Source organism: Acanthopagrus latus, chromosome 20, assembly GCF_904848185.1.
Source record: "Acanthopagrus latus isolate v.2019 chromosome 20, fAcaLat1.1, whole genome shotgun sequence".
Classification (NCBI taxonomy): Eukaryota; Metazoa; Chordata; class Actinopteri; order Spariformes; family Sparidae; genus Acanthopagrus; species Acanthopagrus latus.
Window position 1 is genome coordinate 9,375,033 of NC_051058.1, and position 22,287 is coordinate 9,397,319.

Genomic DNA, 22,287 nt, shown 5'->3' on the forward strand with positions numbered 1-22,287 from the left:
GTGAAAAGAGTGACAAGAGAATCTGTGAGGCTTTGAGTTAATGATAACGCTAGGTTATACCACCTCAGCCTGTTAGCATTGTTCACCCTCCTCATGATCTTAGCTTAGCATTTTGTCATAAATCAACTATTTGGAATAAATGTCCACATTTAATGGCAATCCATCAAATAGTTTTCACTCAAAACCTCAAATGTCAACTGAGCCGGAGGAAAATTTAGAGGATCATAAAAGTCAGTAGGAGACATCCTCTGGGATATCTGTACAAAATAACAATCCATCCTACAGTGAAGAGATGTTGCAGTCAGGACAAAGCGGTGCCCTGAAGAACCGATATCAGTGTGGCTGAAAATGAATTCTTCATCCGTTACAATATTTCAGTTTCTCTAATTTTGGGAATACAATTTTTCACCAAACAGCTACAATATGCTTCAAATAACATTTTATGCCGATGCTAATAATCCCAGCACATAAACCCTCTCCACATCATTTTCTTGTACATTATGTTCTCATACATTTTGGTCTGGTATAAGGAATTAATTAGGCATGGCTTCTTCGAGCTCTGGTGTTCCTGTCCTCTGCTGCTGAGACCAATCAGTCACAGAGACACGTTTCCAACACATCTCTAGCTGCACACTGCATCGTCTGATGTGCTTGATCCTCACATCCTATTGGCAATACATCATCATAGAAGATAACCCTTTTATGTCCCTTTACTCTAAACTGGGTCACATTTTCAGTGATTAGCCTCCTGAGAAAGCTAGTGTTCATTGTTAGTATAACCCAAGGAGAGCTACGACTACACTTAGAAGAATGTTTCCCTCTAAGAGTTTTTCTAAGAGTCGGCTATTATACAACACTTTCTTGATTAATTTCCTACAAATATTTGATATCCACCAACTCAAATTGTATTTTTGATGTGAACTTTACAACCATGGGAGGGAAGGACGTGATCAAACAAGGGCAAGGACAAGGACTTTAATCATTTATCTATAATGTATGAAGCAGAAAATGACTCTGCATTTGGATAAGTGACAAAACTGTAATGCAGTTATTATAGCCAAGTAGTCAATGTCATCTACAGTCCCGCTGTAGAATTAGATATATGATTCTTGGCATGGCGTACAAGGGAGGACGGTGAGTGGTACTTACATTACTGATGGAAACAACAGTATCCTTTCAAACTTACACAACTTTTTATATAAAGTTTGAATAGGTCATTTGAAAGGAAGGAGATAGCGTGATGTTTTAACCACCAGGAGTTGCAGTAAAACTCCAGAACAAGCACACATTTGAGCTGTGCGTAGCCACTCTCATGAACGGATCTGACACAGATATCCCGAGGTAATAAGAAAGTTTAAGGATTCAGAAAGTAAATCAAAGTGTCAGGAGGTCTTCAGCATCAGACTGGCTAGACTCAATGCTTCAAAGGGGGCAGTGCATGGAAGTTAAAAATGCTTTACAAAAACTGGATCAGTTGTAACCAAAGCACGATCAGCCAGACCCAAAGTGACTTCACCATCAGAAGATCAATAGCATTGTGATTTGTGGCTGTTGCCTGCGCCCTCAGCTGACCTGTCTCGCTGTATGTGGCTCCTGGTAGCTGGGCAGGATCTTCAGCACCACGCTGCCACTCGCCTCCTTCAGCATCTCCTGGAGCACTTTGGGGTCGTTGCCCACCTCCTTGCCATTCACCTCCTTGATGATGTCGCCCACATGGAGCAGACCTTGCTGGTCGATCATGCCGCCGTGGAGGATCCTGGCAATCACTAGCTCGCCGCTCTCCACTCGAAACGTCACTCCCTACACAAACAGCCACAGGCCAAAAATGTAATAATCAAGTGGGCTGCTCGAAACAAATACAGGCTAACTTTTATTAATGGTCTCGCAATGTCCTCTATTACATAGCTGCACAAGTAGGAGGGGGTGAGGTTGAGTGTTTTTGAACAAGCAGCAAACGCCATGGCTGAGTGCCAAATGGAACATCCTACTGCTCCGTTCAGAAGATATTTAGATTAATAAACACAGGTGATAAGTTGCTGTTGTCATCTTTCCCAGTTAGGATCAAATTATGCTTCCTCACCTTGGCACTGAGAACTTACTATATGCAAAATGAATGTCTGAAATGACAGACAGTTGGCTGCGGTTGTGGGTAGAAAGTGAGACAACAATGTAATAATGTTCTAACAGAGTCCTTAGTCCTCAACATAACGTCAACCTGCTGCAGATAAAGTGCCTTTTTTGTGCTACACAGCAGCATAAATCTGACTCGACTTTTTAACAATGCTACAAAAAGAGCTCATTATCCTGAGTGCACGTGCAGCCAAAACACAAATCATACCATTTACTGGGGAGCTTTATCTCTTTATAATTTGCAAGAAGGCTCTATCCTGCCCCCGTGATTACAACGGCGGACTCACCAGATGCTCGCCAGACACCTTCCGGATGCCCACCATCCTGACTGCGTCTGGGGGGACGGGCTGGTTGTTGAGGGCTGCGTCCATGAAGGAACAGGGACTTGGGGGAGGAGTCTCGTAGTTTTTGGACGCCACAGAATCGTGGGTCTCCAGGAGGGACTGTGAGTAGAACAGCAGATTATGCAAAGACATGTTTTTTCCACATCAGGAGCTTGTAACATAATAGATTCATGCTATATTAGACAAGTGAGAGCTCTTGTCGGACACTGCATAGGCTGTAATACATAAAAAACTGTAGCTCCAAATCAATTTTAATCCATATTAGCAACACATGCATCATTAAGCACGAACATCACTTTGAAAAGTAATCAAAGGTTTAGCCCGAGTGCCTGTTAATAAGAGCCAGTCCTATCACTCAAACCTGGAAGTGAGGCTCCTTCAGGATGCGGACCAGCTCGTCGGCCGCCTGGCTCCTGTGTGCAAGCGGGCTAAGCTCCTTGAGGATATCCTGAACCAGCTCCATGTTGTTCTCCCTCACCGCCTCGAGCTTGGGCTCCTCAAACTGCTCGTGAGCCTGGGGAATTTAATGAATACAAAAACCAGTCCAGTCTCCGGGAAGGGGATTCATAACATTTAGTTCCTCTGCTCCCTCTCAGTGAGCAGCTAAAGCATGGTATAATGAAATGTTTTCTGACTTCTGCAGGACTGTTTGTTGTTATTCAGTAATACCGAAAAGGACATAATAGCAATAGCAAAGTAAAGCAGCGACCTCAAACCAACACCCTGCTGAGAAAAACAGCCTATACTGATAAATCTTCACTGAATAAGATAAAAATCAAGAAAAATAAGCACAAACTTGAGTCAAGTCTTGTGCCCTGTGGCTGTTTTCAGTGTGTTGCTGTGGAACATCAATATTTCAGGTTGCATTTATTCTCACTTTCTCCTTCTCTGCTGCCAAGGACACAGGATTCAGTGTTTAACTGACATGGCTTTCACACCTCTGGCCCAGGTTCATAGATATAAAATGAATAATGAATAAATTATCGCATCTGGATTTTGGTTTGGAATGTTTTTCTTTGTATTTTTGTTAAAAAATATCAGAATTGTATTAAATTATTCAACTAAATGTTGATGGATTTCTATACTGATATATAATGGAAATTAAATATATATAATATGTAGATGTCCAGAAACAACAAGACCATTGTTAAATACTTGAGTTATGAACTCATGTTAGTCCAATTGTTCCCAAAAAAATAAACATAGAAAAATCTATAATTTTACCAACTGTTCAGAGACATGGTGATGTTAGAGTTTGAGTCACACTGTGTTAGGGTTTAGCTGCTAGACAATGCCATTGTCCATCATTGATGGCACACTGATGGTCACTGAGATCGAAGCCCTCTATCATTGTAACATTATGATCTAGGAGCCCCTCCACCATCAATCCAAAGTGTCAGTGTCGCATCAAAAGTTAGCTTAAAAGGTGCAATATGTAAGAATTTCAGTTGAGACCATTTAAAAATGTTGACAGATTATAAATAAATGCTAACCAGCTAGCCCTGGCTCTAAAGCTCCTGTGCTAACAATGCAAACACCAACACTCCTATATTGCTCTGAGCTCCCAGTCCAGACCAAAGCTAGCGGCAGCTACAGCTAGCAGCAGTTCGCAGTTACTCTGGTGATGTGCTTACTCTTATTTATTTCCAGCTCTACAGCTGGCCAATTCTTCAGGATATGATCAGTGGGAGTTGTGACGTGGGAGAAATTAAAAAGACAAACTGATGTTGGTCAATGAACCACCTCACTATTCCCATTCTTATCTTCTTATTGATCCAGTTATCTAATCAGTTAATCAGTTAGGTGAACCCAAGATGCATGTTTATAATGGTGGCAGCTGTGTTTCTTTTATGCAGCTCTCTGCCATTTTCTTTTCTTAGCCTACTTCATAAAGCTAGCGGACTAAGTTTGTTTCACGTTTCAGAGATTTTTATTCGCAATGGTGTTTGTTAACAATGACGACAACAGCTCCTATGATCCCATGCTGCTTCCTGACATCATCAAACTATGTCTCTTGTTTTCATTATTTTGAATGAGGGAACTCTGGTGGCAGAAGTTATATACTATGGATTTAAACTAACTAAAAGCAAATTACATGCAAGTTAAGAAAAACTGACACTGTATAAACCCTTTCAAATGCTTCTATGTGTATCAAACTCGCACAATAAAACATTTACAGTTGCTCTGCTTGTAACTGTACACCAAGCACTTTTGTATCTAAAGATTCACATTGTCAGGCAATCCCACAGAGGATTTCTCTGGCGGGACTGTTCTGGCAGCCACGTTGTTTGTTTGCTGAGGAGGAGAGGAAGACTCCCTGCCGAGGGACAGGATATGGTGCACGTATACACACACTAATAGATAGAGATATGCACAAATGTCTGCATGTACACAGACCCGCACACAAATTATTATACTGCAGCACACATGCACGCATGCATGCACGCACACACACACACACACACACACTCTCCTGCCCTGGTCAGTGATTCGGCAGCAGGACTTTGGTGTTTTGGCAGAATTATGCGCCCGTGACTTGAACAAAATGTCAGCATGGCCACAGTGCTATATAACTGCTCCGCTGACACACAACACTGTCTGTCTGTCAAAATGCTTACATTTTTGGACAGTCTTACTGTATTGTGCATTTTACATTATCAGTTTTTCATGTTCAGCCCAACGTTGAAGCTAATTATTTCACAATTACTCTGCCAAGCACTAAAAAAGACACAATCATTCCTCTCCACTTAGACATCCCATCACTGCTGCTCTCAAGGCAAAAAGCAAATGACAAAGCAGAGTTATCTTTATACTTTTCATCTCCATGTGATATTTATAATAATATTTGCTTTAGAGCGATAGTCTTTTTTTTTCTGTGAAAATGTAACGCACCCTCACCTACCACTATAGCTCAGTGGAAAGCGCCTCCACTGGTCATAAATAGAGGCTGATAATGGTAACAGATTAGTTAGATACATAGATACAGACACAAAATATTATAGTCCTTATCTTTGATATGAATGCTTGAATTCATGAGCCATTAAAGGCTCAGTGCGCAACTCAATACACTGAAAGATACCACCTCACTTGATCTGACAAGATACCTTGAGGACTTTGTCTTGTTTCTTGGGCCACTCCTGAGCAGTTTTTGCTGTGCGGTTGGGTGCACTGTCCTGCTGGGGGGGAACTGTCATTGAGAAACACTGTTACCATGAGAGGTTGATGTTGATCTGCGTATCAAAGCCTAAGGTTTCCCAAAAGCACATTGCATTGTGACAAACTGATCGATGACATTCACTTCACCTGTCAGTGAATTGTAATGTTTTGGCTGGTTGGAGTTTAATTCAGCACTGAATGCCACATTAGAGAAGGTGCACTACATCATGTGAGGAAAAGCTTTTTTTGCAAGATATTGCAATCAGTTTCCACGCTTTCAGTTAAATGTCAAGCGCTCGGAGGAAATGGGTTAGTAATTGTCCGGATATGACCACATGTGACATTGTGACTAAATTGTTTTGCACAAGCTGTTTTGCAGAATTCATTGTTTTCGAGCATATGGCCTGATTTTACAAAGACCTTGGAGACTCATTTACAGTCTGAACAGGGAAAGTGTGATAGCACAAGGTTTAAAAAAAAAAAAAAAGCACAAGGTATATAACTAAACCTCTAAAAGAAGTGTGAGCTCATGGAGCTGTCCTCAATGCCCTGATAATCCTGATTGCTCGGTTAGATATACAGAAGAGCCGAGCACTGAATCAGAACCACAGTGATAGCTGATAATAATCGAGCACTGATGAAGCACTTTTACATGATGACGGCTCCTGTTGTCAATATCGGCTCATTGTGGACCTAATCATTATTTTAGATTTGTTTCAGAATTGCAGGTTGTGCTGATTGCATCATTTTGTATTGCGTGGGGAATAATCAGCACACTTACGCCATCCACATACAAGCAGGCACCCTTGCTTGCACTGTTTCCTTCACCCCTCTGTTAGTATCTCCTTTCCACTCTCAGCACATTAAGTGATAGCTTGTTAAAGGTTTATAGATCTATCATGGGGTCAAGAGGAACAATTATCTTGGAAATCCTTTTCATATCCTTCAGCAAGGCATCTTTACTCATAGCTTGCATCAGTGGATTAATCTTTTATGAGAACGCTCATCAATACACTGGTACCAGCAAGAACAAACAAACACACACACATATACATATGCAGTTTTCTGCAGAGGTCATCAATCAGTCTTTAGAGAGAGAAATAGCAATGAATGTGAGAAGAAGAGGCTGTTTTTTAAGTAAGTATGGGAGGCTTTTGATGCAGTACTCCCTGCTGCTCCCTGTGGATAGTCCATCTCCAAATTTCCTGAACAGAGCTGCCTCTGAATTGCTGAATGAGAGTGCACAGTTGTTCCCTTCGGCTCTGTCTCAGTCTGAGAAATAGCCCACGTTGGACATCCCTGTACAGGAACCTCAAGGCTAAAAAACAGCTTCGACCTTAGAGCAAACCAACTGGCCGCTGTGCAGCGCTAGGAGGATAAATGTAGTAATCCACACCAATGACTACTGACAAGGATAGAGGAAAAGGCAAAGACATTTCAGTGCATGATGTAAACTGAATATGTGCTTGTTTTTACTGAATTCTTTTGCAACACACAGAAGAGTTCTGTTTAAAAAGGTTTGTGAAACTGCGCTCTTGGCGAGGTAGCAAATAGTGAGCCTTCGACACGCGAGGCAGTGGAATGAAACTCTGAAAAGACCGTCTGCCACTGCTAAGCTCTTTCACTCTTCTACAAAAGGCTGCACTCCTGAGCAGTGACATCACATCTCTCCATGCAGAGTTGGAATTGGTTTCTTAAGAGGGCCTCTGCAAAAAGAAATGTATTTTAATACCTGGCTCCGTGCAGAAAGTGTACCTTTGTGGTACCTTTTGAGCCTTCAGTATAATTAAAAAACATAAAGCATGTTTGGGCCTCATTATCACGGGTATCCAGCTTAATTAAACATAGGTGGGCACTCACTGGCAATGTCACTGCAGAAACTGAAATAAGGGGGAAATAGCGGGTGGATTTAACTGTTTAAAAAGATGAAGAGCGGTGGTCAAATCTGGTGGAAACAGCACCAAGGTTTGGGGATAATTTGATGAATCAGGACCTGGAAGATTCATCATCAATATGAAACTAAGAACTCTGTTTTGGATCAAATTTTCAGTCATTCTTCTCAGTGCTGAATTGTGAACAGCAATCTGATACACAAGGGAGTCTAAATTAGAATGACTGAAGAATTTGTAGGATTAAGATTTCAGGTGAAAGTCCAGAAGTTGTGGCAAGACCTGAAACAAATAGCTGATTGTTCTGACTTAAATCGGCCCTATAAAAGAAGAATGACTTTCTACAGCATTTTTAATAATTGGATGCTAAAATTATTACAATATTGGTGTTCATTTCTCCGTTGGCAGGTTTTAATCACAGATCTTTGAGAACATCTGATTCAGTTCTTCATGTAAAAACTGATATTTTCAATAATGCACCAAGTTCCTTGTCTTATTCGCAGCAGTAGTTATCTCAGAATCTCTTTCATACCAAAGAAAAATTGGTATTTTTACTGAAATATCTAAAACAGAACTAATATGCTGATATTAATGATACCCAGCCCCAACTGCCAGCCATGTCTGAGTTTTCTTGGATAAACAGACTGAGCATCCTTGGAATAACTTCACTGATTTTCTTCCATCCAGGATGAGCTTTGATCCCGCGTCTGGGCAACTGCCCAAGAGAAATCTCTACAAATGCAACAACGTTTGAACCTGTGTCTGCTTCATTCTTATACAGGCTGTGCAGACCAAAAAAAAAAACAATGTACTGTGTGTCCTGTATGTCAAGTAGACTACATCTAGGTAGAATGGAAATACTTGTAATCCTCTTTGAGCGCTGTTTCTCTACGTGCTTTAGCAGTGTGTGTTTGAGGATTACTATGGTGAACTACGAGGCACAGCTGCTTCTATGTACATTCCTCTGCCTCTATCTTGGACGATGTATAACTACTAGTAGCAGATTGTTGAAATAAGAATTGCAGAATTAAGAATTTGTGGACTTGAACATTTCATCCAAATCTTGCCTGAATCATGCATAATGCAGAAGTGAGTCATTTTCAGTTCTGTCTAATTATAAACCAAATAAAGATCTTCTACTGAACACATAAACAGGTTTCAGGAGTATATAAATAAATGTAAAACCTAATAGCTGCCAGTCATTGCTGGATTCGTCAATGATCATAGGGGCTGCTGCTCCACCTGCACATGTCAATTTGTCAAACATGTCAGGAGCAGCGCCCTGACTGCTATTTCAAACTTGCTCTGATTGGCAAATGTTGTATTGCCTTGTTAAAATGACTGACAGTTGGGAAACAGCAGGAAATGTTAGAAAGAAAGAGGTCTGTCCTCTTTTGTTTAGCTAAATATCGTTATATGCCAAGTATTTCTGGATTTAAAAAGAAATCCTTTCTGATGTTTTTTGTCTCGACAGTATCATATTCAATTTACCACAACTTTAACAGCTCTCTCTACTGTGCTTGTTATCAAGTAAATCCATCTACATCTACCTTGTCCACCTTCTCTGTAACCGGGAGAGATGAGGAGGAGGACGATCTTTAATTGCACTCCACTAAATTTGAGCTTTATAGATAAAACTGTCATGATGATGATGAAGGATTAAGCCAACAATTAAGTACTAAATAATGTCCATTCCTCAAATGGTCAAAGTCAATCCCCATAAAATCCCATGTTAGAATACTTAACTTTAAAGTAGTTGACAGCATTTGTGGTATTGGTGCTTTTCAGAGGATAATCAATGCAAATATCAGACAAATAATACAGCTTGCTGTGCTTTGATTGGCTAACAGACCAAAGAGAAGAGTTCTATGAAAGAACTCATGCGACTAATGTTTGGTGACATTCGCCTCTCTTTATGCGTTGGCAAAGATAACTTTTTAGCCATAGCTAGCTTGGTTGCTTTCAGCTAGGAGGAGAAGTTTACCTATCTAGGCTCTCTTGGGGTTTTTGGTTTTCATCTTATTTTGGCCTGTGCAGAGTGATTGCAAAATTGAATTCAATTACTCTCTTAAATCAGCATTATAAACTTGTGAGAACACAACAAAGCGAGACTATTAACATGATAATGTGACTGCACTTGATTAAATTACGCTGTCATTTCAGGACAACTACTGCAAGCTGAAATTAAAAATGTAAATGCAAAACTGGTGGGAATATTTAATTTACACTTTGCAGCACCTTCTTAATGAACCTCCTCATAAAACATGCAACTCTCTTGAAAAAACATTATCATTTGTTATGCATTGGATGTCAGTGTTAATGCAAATGATGATACTGAAATAAAATTGTAATGTTAAGCCAAGTGTGCAAAATGCAGTGCACAGACTGCATTGACATTTAACTAAATGTATTCAATTTGTTAATTTGCATGCATAAAATATCTTTAATTTTGCAGCATAATCACTAACTGATAACCAACTTTATATAACCAGCCTGTGCTGATGAACACTTCTCATACATATGAGTGCAGGGTATAAAGTTATTCTCACCACTGGGCTCTCCATGATGCCTTTGAGGAAGATGAGGTCCAGGTCATTGGCAGTCGTGGAGCTTGTGCTGTCACTCAGAGTGTCCAGGGCCTGATGCATGGCTACAAACACACACATGGGAAAAAAAGAAAGTTTATTTTCTCTCCGCTTCCCTCCTTATGCTACAGTTTCCCATGGGAAATAGACTGAAGAAAAGGCACAGAAAGAGCGAGGGAGAGCATGTTTACAGTAGTTCACACTACAGGGCTCAACAACAGGAGGCGGGAGGGAAAAGTGAGCGGGAGGGAGGGAGGTGGGAGGAGAGAGCTGCCTCACATCCTTTCCCAAGCAATTTCACCTCTGTCACTCACCCTCCTCTTAAGTCTGTCAGGAACGACAGTATCTTTCTCCCACAACTCCCGACTTCCTCCCTCCAACACAATCACAAACACACACACAAGCTTAACAACAACAAAGTTCCTGAGAGAAAAAACATTTTCACCATTACTTTTTGTGTTCACATTAGCACATTGTCTGAGAGATAACAATAAGATGATTTTTTCTCGGTGCAGCCTTTATGTTAAGCACATAAAAGGAATTGCATGCACACACACACATAGACACACACACACACACCCTTATCACAAACATGTAAAATCAAACTGCTAAACCACAGACGTCACTCAATAAGACGAACAATCAATCAGCAGATGCAAGGTGGCGTCAACAATTCTATGGATGGTTCAGTCTAGCTTCAAAAGCATCTCCGCTGATTGGAAGTGTGACGCATTAAGGTGCAAAACACAGTGGCATCACCTACCAGCAGGCATTAATCACAGCGGACGTGACTGTCAGAAGAGTGGGCATTTTTATTCTGCTGTAACTCACTCAGTAGACACTGAGGCCTTTGTTTTCCAAAGCTAAAAATACAACTCTGGCTTTTAATTTTCATGTAGCAGGCAGACTGGTGGCCTGTAACAGATCCTGTGTGACCCACGTCACAGGTCTCATGTCCTAATAAGGGCATAAAAGAGCATTAAGGAGGTGATTGGTCTAATTAGATGGCTGCTAATCAGTTTTGTGTTTGAAGATGTCCCAATTTCTGTGGACTGATTGTGAACACATTGGAAACAACAAAAACAACGGGGTGACTCCCAGCTGTAAAAAAAAAAAAAAAAAAAAAAAAAGGCAACAAAAAACTAACTGAGCTAAGAGTAGCTACAGTCATGGCTGTTTAAAACAACACAGTTAGCAGCAGTTAGCTGTTATTCTGGTTATATGCTGCCACTCTGTATTGTTAGTACTAAGTAGGTGACCAGTTCTTAGGTATTGCACCTTTAAATAAGTAATCATAGATCATATGGAACCCCTCCACAAATAATGCATAAATCGGGGTATCATCCTCTCATTGCTGTTCCTTGGTTTGGAATCCATAGTATTCAGACATATCTGATTTAACTAGTTTTTGCCTTCAGCCATGGTGACAAGCTTCAGATTCAAAATAAATCAGGAAACCATTACAGGACAGTACATCAGCAAGTTAGACACATTTATCAAGTCATTCAAGATGTTCACGATTATCTAAATTCACAATTACCATCAATAAAGAAAAGTTACCACTTAACTTATTTCTTATTATTTTAAATGTTCTGTACCACAATTGCAATTAACTTTTTTATCCCACCCCTAACTGACAGGAATGCACCTCTGTGTTCTTCCCATCAAGCTCCCATGAGTTTCCTGTGCACAGTAACAGATCATATGAGATCGAAGGTCTGGGTACATTAATAGAGATAGCCATGCGTTTAAAGTGACCCACGGTACAACGGCCAATAAATAACAAGACTCAACAGCCATTCCAGCAGCTCTGTGATGCTATTCCTTGGTAAAAATAGTAGTGCTAACACCAGCATGGTAACAATAAGAATGTCAACATGCTTCCATGTTAAACCTCTTGGTTTAGCATGTTAGCAGTATAACATTTGCTAATTAGATCCAAACACCAAGTAGAGCTGAAGGAAACAGGAATTATTTGCACATACACTAGTAGTATTTGAGAAATCTGACATGATGATGGTGTAATTCTACCAATTGTAAATATTAAAGTGTGTTTACCAGCCTTGAGGAGTACTACGCTATATATAGGGAAAAAAAGTAGTTCAAAGTATTTTGCATCTCTGTGTAGTCTGTGTGTATTCTGATAAACTGCCAGTGATGTCACTCAGTGGCAAAAATTGCATTGTAGGTAATGTAGGCACCAGGTTTTGAAAAGTGATTATACTTGATAGGCAAGGCCAAAAATATCACCTTTTTCATTCTATTCATTCTTTTTCCTTTTCAAAAACTGGAGCCCACATAACCCCTGCAACAACACTGAGAACACTGTAGGCAATTCAGATTACATGCAGGTTCCTCTCAAGCCACGAAAGGGTCTATAATAATTTTTGGACTCCCTGTGACCTGTAAATGGCAAATGTAATGGAAATCCATCTAACAGTTGTAAAAGGCATCACACTAAAAACCAAAAGTGTCCTAAAAATCTGATTTATCCTTTGGGGACCACGACTGTCTATACAGTATTGTCTATTGTCCAATTTTAAGGCATTCCACCCCACAGCTGTTGAAATATTGCCATCCATTTGGTGTGTGTAGCATTGCTAAAAACCAATAAACTAGTATGAACTAGTAAATAAAGTTTTCAATGAGCCACAGAAACTCACTCAATGGAAGAATTCCATTTGTGTGTGAAAAAGGACCCATGATTATTTAGGAAGAAGTCTCTCTAACCTGAAGCACCATTACTCTATTCAGCGGTTTCATTGATGTACAGCCCGAAGCTGCTCTTCTGACAATAAACAGCAAAATTACTTTGAGGTATCAAACAATGTTGTCTCCAACAGAAAATGTTCTCTAATTCCCTTACTATTACCCCTTTTATCACTAAACCCACGGCTTTCAGTCAGTTACTGCAGAAAGAAAACACAAGTCAGCGAAGAGAAACAAAAAAGTTTGTTCGTGGCTGCTGTACATTTGAACAAGATAATATATCAGTCACGGTTATCACAACACAAGGGGTGTGTGTGTGTGTGTGTGTGTGTGTGTGCGCGTGCTCGCACAGCAGGTCTGTCAAGAAGCTGGCAGATGATTTATGTTTCTTTTGATCAGCAGAGCGCAGTGGGAGTTTTTTTTTTTGTTAAGGTGCTTAAAGAGAAGTTATGAGGTAACAAATATTTTGAAAATGAACAGAAAACTGTTTTTGCTTATCCTCTGTGGTGTTCTGGAAGTCTTTTGACAAACACACTTGCTGAATATCTATATCTATCCATATCAGTAATAAAGACATTGGGAAAAGATTAGAAGAAAGAGGCAAGAGGCCAGTGCAAGATGACCTTGATTTACACTGTCCATCCGCCCTCTCTCTGAATAATTAGATAAGTAAATTAAATAAATAATTGGACAAGTCTTCCGCAGTGAAGTCTTGTTTTTCTTCTATTTTCCCATGAAGAGCGGCTCTGCTCCAGCAGGAGAGTTGCCAGATATGCGCCTGGCACAGAATATCAGACCAGCAGGCTCGGCTTACAGGTCCTGCATAATTCTGTTTAATCACAGCAACTGTATGCTGCTGTGTTGCCACATCGGCACTTTTCCCGATGTTGAGATTCTCTCTGCTTCGCCTTGTCATGAGTGGAGTTATTTCTCTTTTTCACATTGTTAGTCTACTTTTCACTTTCACGTGAAGGTTGTTTTTTTTTCTGGGGGGGGGACGGATTCTGTTGCAGCTCTGTATTCCCCTCTGTTTGAAAAGCTCTGTTTTAGATCCCCTCACTTTAAGCCCCACCCCCTCCTGAATACCCAGTCTGCTCTGATTGGCCAGCTCACACATGCCTGACCCAGCATTGCTTACAACAACAGAGCAGCTGTGCCAAATTTGTTCTTAAATGTCAATCTAGCCACTAGATGTATATTATGCAAATGTATGACATGGCGACTATTGTGATGTCACAAAGTCACAGAATTAAACACAGGACGAGGTGTTTAAGGAGAAGTGTTTCCCATAGGAGAGAGAAGCTCTGGTTTGTGAGGAAAGAAAAAAATGAAAACGCATAATAGGTGTCCTTTAACATGAGAACCAGGAGAAGGTGTGAACATTTCTACAGAATAATAGCCATGTTCTCAATGCTGAGTAAGCCTGAGGTCTTTCTATTATTCATAGAGATTATTAAAAATCCAACTTGTCCTCCTTCTAGGGTCTCGCTGCCCTTCCTCTCTCTATATACATGGATAAACAGGTTTGCCTCCCTCATTTCACTGGAGGGCATCCAAGCAGGGATGACAGAGGATTGGCTGTGCAGGTCAAAATGTTACACAGGGAGAGGTGTGAATATCATACAGTATTTATTTTCTACTTTTCTAGCTGCACATTTAAAAAAAAAAAAAAAACTCCCTCTTTAACATTCAGGCAGAGTATTTTATCCCGTATAGCGCTCTGTCAAAGCCATCCTCCCTCACATAAGCCTGCATATAAAACTGCACAGCAAGGACCAAACTACACTTTTTTTTTTTAAATCATAAACACTATTGATCTTCTCTCTGCTCGTGTCTCATACCGGCTTCAAAGTGGCACATAGACATTTGCGTAATAATAAACTCTTTTTTTTTCCCTCATCCTCTGAGCCTTTACAGGTGAGAACCCAGGCGAAAGTCATTTTCTGCTTCGGTGAATCCAAATTCCCTATACTGCAGACTGTAACCTGATACCATTAGAGGACTCCATTTAGCAAGTGAGGGTTTAAGAGCCTGAAAAGGGGACTCGGTTGTGCAGACGGACTGAACTAGCTACATGTACATGTCCTCAACAGAACACATTCTTCAATGGAAATGAAGTAAAATTCAAAGCTCTTTTCATGCTCGAGTACATGTTGTTTTATTACAGTACTGACTTAGCACATTCAAAAAGCTAGCAACTAGAGAAGAAAGCCAACAAACATGTAATGATTCATTCAGTTTTAACGTGGCTTTAGAGAAAGGGTAAAACGCTACTGTCAGCAATGTGTCATCCAGTTAATACAAAGGTACAGTAATAACAGACTGCTGCGGGCTCCTGCATCACCTTTTGACAAAGAATACCAGAATAACAGTTTCCTGTAATCACAAGGAACCTGAATTAAAGTGAAAGCCTTTTGTCTCCTCAAGTCTCATCTGAGCACGACTTCACCTCCAAAGGAGAATTCTAATTAAACTCAATGTCATGGAGGCAGACAAACAATCTGGGCTGTTATTGTTTGTGGTTGAAGCACAGCGCAGCAACATGAACCTTTTAGCCAGCTCTTAGTGAAGGTTGTTCTGTTGCTATGTAGTGGTGGTCAGGGAGGGAGGGAGGGAGGGAGGATCAGGGGAGAAAGAGATGTGGGACATGCGGTTGTGTTGGTGTTTCTTCTTGATGAATCCTCATGAGGGTTCAAAGACAGGAGCAGTGCAGAGTGCCGTGTGCAGCTGACTCTTCTTCCTTTTAGTCGCAATAACACTTTTTGGTCTGATGAAATTTCTTGAGATAAACAAGTTCGCTGGAAAACACAATTACAGTAAATACTCTACCCTGAAGCATTATGGGAAGTGACTGAGGCACAATTAAATAAACAGGTGATGAGCAGACCATGACCATCACAGAAAGTGTAGTTTCTTGTTTTGTGGTTTCCACCAGCTTTCAAGAGGCTCTTTAGCTACTAGGAGGTGAACTTGCAAAAAGAGCATTTTTTGTGGAAAAAGATGATGCTACGTGTGTACATTAATAACCGTATGAATGATTTTTTTTTTCAGCTGTATACTCCATGAAGTCAAGGGCAACTGCAGATTATTTGCATTCTTTGTGACTTCATCAATAAACACAGCCCCTTTCACATGTCACCTGATACATTTACTACAAAAATATTGATAATAGCTGGAGTTCATTGATTATTTGTCAATTATCAAAGTAATTACCAACTATGTTGATACACTGGTTTGAGTAATTTCTTTAGGAAATAGAAAAAAGATCAAAATTCTCTGATTCAAGCTTTATAAATGTGAATATTTCTTTACTTCTCTGTGACAGTAAGCTGAAAATACTTTTGAGGATGTCATCCTAAACTATGAAAAACTATGATGGATATCTTATTGACCAAACAACTACTTGAATAATCCAGAAAATAATTAACAGATTAATTGACAACAAAATGAGTTCTTAATTGCATTCCTAATTGTAACTGCTTCATAGTAACACTTGCAAATGCTTTGTAATATTGTAATATTTGTAACATTGAAATGAAGATCTGTGTTACTGAATTCTTAGACAATAAACTGGCTGCATGAAATTCAGACAATGTCACACAAATATGCAAGCAGGGAAACAGGAATACAAAGGATAGGACCCAAATGCCGACTTCAGAGGCAGAGTTGCAGAGCTGGTGCACTGAAATGATTTTAATGCAAAATATCACAGTACAAAAGGCTTACTGGATGCTGTAGGCAGGTAAGGGTAAGGACCAGAAAAGGTTCTAACGGGCAAAGAAATCCAACAAAGAGCAGGCAGGATTCAAAGGTCGGATAAACAGGCTAGGTCCAGACAAGCCAAGTAAACTACAAGGAGACCGTGTGACGCACAGAACAAAAATGAACCGGCACAGACGAGAGGGGAAGACACAGACTAGACACACTGGGGAGGGAAAGCTAATGAGGGACAGGTGAGACCAATCAAGGCTGGAAACGGGAAGGAAGTGAAATCAAGACTGAAGCCTCACCCCAATTAGTTTGACAACTCACCAAGATTTTGTCGTGATTATGGGTTTTTAGTTCAGTTATTTCCTGTTTTATTTTGTTTTTTCCTCATGTGTCATGTTTCGTTTTACATTTCCTGTCATTTTGGATTGCATTTATTTGTTTACCTGCCCCTCATTAGTCTTTCCTCACTGTGTCTGTCCTGCACTTTTTCTCAGTTTGTTTGTTCCTAAATGTCCTAAACTTTATTATAAGTCATAAGTCATATATTACTCACAAAAAAGAAAAATCCAAGAATTCTGAACAACTTGATGAATAGAGCTAGACCGGCTTGTCAGTGACAAAAGACAGCGGGATGAATGTGAAATTCTGAAGGAACAAAACAACAGCAAAACACCAAAGCAAAGTTTCATCGAAACACTGTCCGGAAAACTCCTCAAACATGATTTGTACTATTTTTAACACCAAACTCTTCCAGTTTTCTTGATTTACACCATTTGGTTGTTTTAGAGGTCTTGGATTAATAATCCGCTCACAAAACCATAACAAACTGTATATTCATAGGTGCCAAATCTGTGTTATTGTGATTCTACTACAAAATATATTTCAGTCTGAAAAAATGTACTTCATTGTATGCCTGGAATTACACTGAATAGGACATCAAAAGTCATTCTTGAGAGACCTGGTGGTAATTAATCGGGGTATGCCCAATGATAAGGTCAATGTTAAGCCTCTGAGTGTGCAGTGACTCTGCAGAAATATCACCTGCTTTGTCCTGTGGAAACACCGAGAGATTTCTGAATAGACTTCTCCTCAAAAACTCATTGATATTCTCATTGTCTCCCGTACACAATGATGGAAGTTACGGCAGCCTTATTCTCTGTAAAAGAGGTATGCTACTGATGAAATCGAAACTATGTCGACTTGCCAAAGTCACCTCTCTAAATTAAAATACTCCTGGGCCTCAACAGACTTTATTAAATACTTTAAGGTTACTCTTAGATTTGATTCTGCTCCCTGCTCTCCAGCAAAACATAATTACCATCAATCCCTCAGGAAGCAAAAGATGAATGTCTAACACAGTGGTAGAGAATTATATGAGATTGGACTTTATTCCATTGTGTGTACCACAACCGATTAATCATTTATGATAAAGTACAACTTTAATTCATCCGTTCAAGGCATGTGCTACAGTTTTTCCATCTTGATGTCATTGCAGAGTGCAATGAGTCCGAAGTATTTTTTCTTTTTTCCCTAATTCAAAATGCATGCCGAAAAGAAGCTATTACAACTAAAGAACACTGCTCTGTGTGTTCAACTCAGGGATAATTAAGTCAACATCCACCTCATGGAGCATCGCTGACAGGCTTGGCTCCTCATGACAAGTTCAGAGAACACTGTGTGAAAGCATGTGTGGGCACATCCATTGTGTAATGTACTTAGTGTAACTTGAACAGGCTTGGCTTTCAAATGAAAAAGCTGCCCTCAGCTGGTTAGCTTACTGCAGATAAATTGCATTCTTTGAATTATCTGTTCTGCAAATGCAGTTGTAGCAAGTGTAAACCAACTGTGATAAAGTTTCGAACACTCAAGTTTGGTATTGCATCACATCTTGGGTTTTTCACAGAAGTGACTATTTTTGGATAATGGGGTGGGCCTGGGGAGGATAGTCTGACTGGATCTGTGTTTACCGATTTAATAAATCAAGTGAGAAGTAGGGTCATTTTCTCATAAGCTTACATACAGCCAGTCTTTTGCCACCAGTCACCCCTAAATAGTGAAAGAAATGTACATTTAAGGCACTCCCACATGGGCCAGGGAATGATACAACATGAAAACATCAATCCATAACATTGTTATGATGCGGCTTTATCAAAATTCCCCTGGCGATTCTGTGTCACCTTGTCTCGAAGCTCACTTCCTTCCTAAAACATTTGAACGGTGATAGTGCCAGGCGGTTAATGTCACGCAACTGTTTCAACAATGTCATGCTGAACAAATGTGCATGATATTCATCACAGCGTTCTGTTGGGAGATGCAGTGACTTAAACCAGCTGTGAGTTAGAACAAGCATAAAAACATGATGTAATATTTGTCCCATCAATATTTGTCTGCTAGCCAATAAGCTAATTCATGCAATGTAAAATGCCACTTGATAGCCCCAACCTAGTCACATAATTCTAATTGCCTGAACTGTCCAAACTATTTGTCCAAGCTCTCATAGACTACTTGAACTGATGCAATAGTGTTAATGTTTGATTTCATTTTGATGTAACTGTTGGATCAGTTGTTTTTTGTCACTTCTGTATCTTTCTTCACCAAGCGGGAGATATTGCTGCAGAGTTGGTGACTGACAAGAACAGGTTTTCCAACTCAGTTGCTCATAATTACAGTCTGTGACGTGAAAACAGCATAAGAATGATTGAGATCATTTTCCCCTCTAACAGGTTCAATAAAGATAACAGGAGTGTGAGAGTGAGAGTCAATCAACTGAGTGTACACGCCCACACAGTCCTCAGAGGACATCTAATCAGCCAAAATAATTGAAATCACTCGTAATGTGGATGTAGGTGTACTACGGATGTTCAGGGCCATAAACTTATCCAGGCGAGCTGAACACCATCGATCGTATGCGTTCACTATATGAGGAGTTGGATTTTTGCCTGTGTTGTCGTTCGTACTGGAGAGGATGGTGTTACATTCAGGACGGGTACAGGGTTTGTTTTGAATAGTGGTCTCAGACTTATGGACCCATTGTATATATTTCATCAATTATGGTGATTAATTTCTGTATTTCATTAACAATAACATTTTACTTTATTTGTTTACTAAAGATAGTGCTTTCCACGTTGATTAGTTGAAGTTTCATGTTTTTTAACTCTTGCTATGACAAGTGCTATACAAATACAATCTGATTGATTGATTTTAGTCCTATTAACCTATTAATACAGCTTAAAAGGTGCAACATGTATGAATTTAAATTTAAAACATTCAAAATGTCAAATACATCAATGTATTCTGTTTCAGAGATATCTGCTGAAGTTAGCACGCTAACCTGCTAACCTCGGCCCATCATGTCTTGTTATACCACTTTGTACCTTGAGTTGCCAACAGGGCTGCTAGCTGCACGGCTAACTGAATTCACTAGCGCACAATAGCTAGAGGAACACGGGAGACGCATGACAATAACAGATGAACTGATGTAGAGTAAGAGAAGGACACAAGCTTAAATAGACAAGGACTACTGAACAAATATAACGCAGGTGAACATAAAAAAAAGGTGGGAAAGGGACAAAGGGAGGAAGTGAAAAGCAAAACGTGACACATGAGGAGAGAACTTAAAGATGAAACAGGAAGTAACTCAACCATACTCAAACCATGACATGTTATATTTCAGTTACCTTATAATGACCCTTTTCTTCATAATCTTACTCACTGGACCCTAAAATACTGTGTAATATATATATCACTTTACTGAAAATGTTTTGTTTTTGTCCTCTTGAAATCTATTATTGGCCTGACTTTACAAGATATTCTGTAAGAAACTATGACATTCTAGTTTAATTTGTGAAAATGAAACTGTCTTAACCATAGCAGCAGTGTGCATGACTGTCTCATGAAAGCCAACATTTCCTGAGGAAATGCTGCAACCCTGACCCATTCTGTCTTGGGTAGCCAATCAGCAGAAACAAGGGACTTTAAAGCCACCGGATCGCCATGGTGACGCCTGCTCCAAGCTGGCATGATACAGGGCGTGGGGCTGGATTGCCTTATTAGCCGGATGAAGGTCATCACTGGAGACAACTGTTGCGATATTTGTTGACATTTTGCAAATGGACAGCAACTCCCAGTACACCTCACCCAGATGGCGCGGGCAGGATAATTCCATGTGAAGTTTTGCAGGGGGAATCGACACGAGCGAGTTTGCCAACCGAAATCCAAACATTTTGACGTTGACTGCACATTTATTTTCCCTGTAGCGGTTAATGAAAGAGCAAACAGAGATCTTCGGGGTGTGACGCGGATGAAATAATTGCCGGTGTCACCACATTATCGAATACCCTCAGCCAGAACAGAATTAAATTGTCCCGTTCTCTTGAAACCCTGCGATTATCTCTGACAGACTAATCCTACCAACATGCAGTACTCAATGATCCGTCATCTGTGTTTGACTACTGCTTCATTAGTCCGGTAGGCACACAGAATACTCCTGTGATAGTGTGAGGGGTTCAGAGAGAAGAGAGTCCGCGTGTGTGTGTGTGTGTGTGTGTGTGTGGAGAGACAGTGAGAGAGCCACCAAGTTATTTGAAGGTTGCAAGTCTGACAGATTCAGGCATGCCGTCTCTGATCAGAACACTGCTGCATATGAATGACCCCCTACTTACTCACCATGAATGTACAATGCACAGGAGGTCTCGCTCGCTCCCTCTCTCTTAATCTCCCTCTCTCAAACACAAACACACACACACACACACACACACACTTAACTGATAGACGGGATGTGAATGCTTTGACAGAGAATGTGATTAATTACGGCTGTCACTGCTGTCTTGTCAGGCTACATTACCAGGCAGGGGATATCTTGCAACACTGTACACTGTTTGACATGCAATACACTTGGCAATGATGTAATGATGCTACTTACCGTGACTAATTCAACATGACTTCATCAAACAGACACAAGTTCATAAATAGATATGGGGGAAAAAACTATGACTGTGTGGTATGCATCCACATGTATTATTAACAAACTGTATTAATAATGAAGAGGGTGAATGGTACTTCCCACTATCTGTTCATTATCATTCAAACAACAAATACTTGCTTTTACAAAAGCTCTTCCTCTTCTAATGACTTCTTATCTCTTCCACACTTGTCTCAAAGTGCACTCCTTGCGTTACATTAAGGCACTAGTCGTAATTCCAATAAATCCAAAGAAAATATGGCTTTGTTTTCACTGCGCCTTGCTCTCTCTGCCTTCCTTGCCTCGGGTTCCTGTACATCACATGCTGCCCTGGGTCCTAATCTGTCTCTGCTCATCTCCATCACACTCTGGAGGTTTGGACCGGTGCATCAGGTGCAGGTGCACTGCGAATTTAAAACACAGACTCAAGCCTCTCGACCGCCAACGTGAGCACATTGTCACCTGCTTAGAAAACAGTGATTCAACCATAGATCGCAGCTTCTCCACACTCTCTCAGTCCATAGCCGGAGAAGTCATCCATCTTATAAACCGTCCTGTATCCCTCACACACAGCAGGTATGGACTCCTTGTGTGCTTACCTTCTCCCCCTAGCTTGATTTCCAGGCCCTCCAGGGAGTTGGCTGAGTCCCCCTCCTCCAGGGAGAGCCTTCCAAACACGGTACCAGCCATGGTGAACAACACTTCTCCACAGTAACACACCCAGTACGGTATCTGAGGCAGACTGAGAGATCTCCCTCTCTCTCCCTCCCTATCTATCCCTGCCTCTCCCCTCTTCCTGCCAA

At 40.4% G+C, this 22,287-nt stretch overlaps 1 protein-coding gene across 3 annotated transcripts in view; it reads right to left on the reverse strand.

The window, feature by feature from the left end:
* Positions 1–22,287, reverse strand: part of mpp2b (membrane protein, palmitoylated 2b (MAGUK p55 subfamily member 2)) — a 45,868-nt gene that overhangs the window by 7,111 nt on the left and 16,470 nt on the right. The window contains exons 1-5 of one of the 3 annotated variants that reach the window (XM_037081733.1): positions 22,084–22,272; positions 10,069–10,169; positions 2,836–2,988; positions 2,418–2,573; positions 1,573–1,800 (exon numbers count right to left, since the gene is read on the reverse strand). In XM_037081733.1, the coding sequence (XP_036937628.1) occupies positions 1,573–1,800; positions 2,418–2,573; positions 2,836–2,988; positions 10,069–10,169; positions 22,084–22,174 (729 nt within the window). In that variant the 5' untranslated portion in view covers positions 22,175–22,272. Of the gene's footprint in view, positions 1–1,572; positions 1,801–2,417; positions 2,574–2,835; positions 2,989–10,068; positions 10,170–22,083; positions 22,273–22,287 lie in introns of those variants that run through there. The other 2 variants (XM_037081732.1, XM_037081734.1) reach the window with 2 other exon arrangements.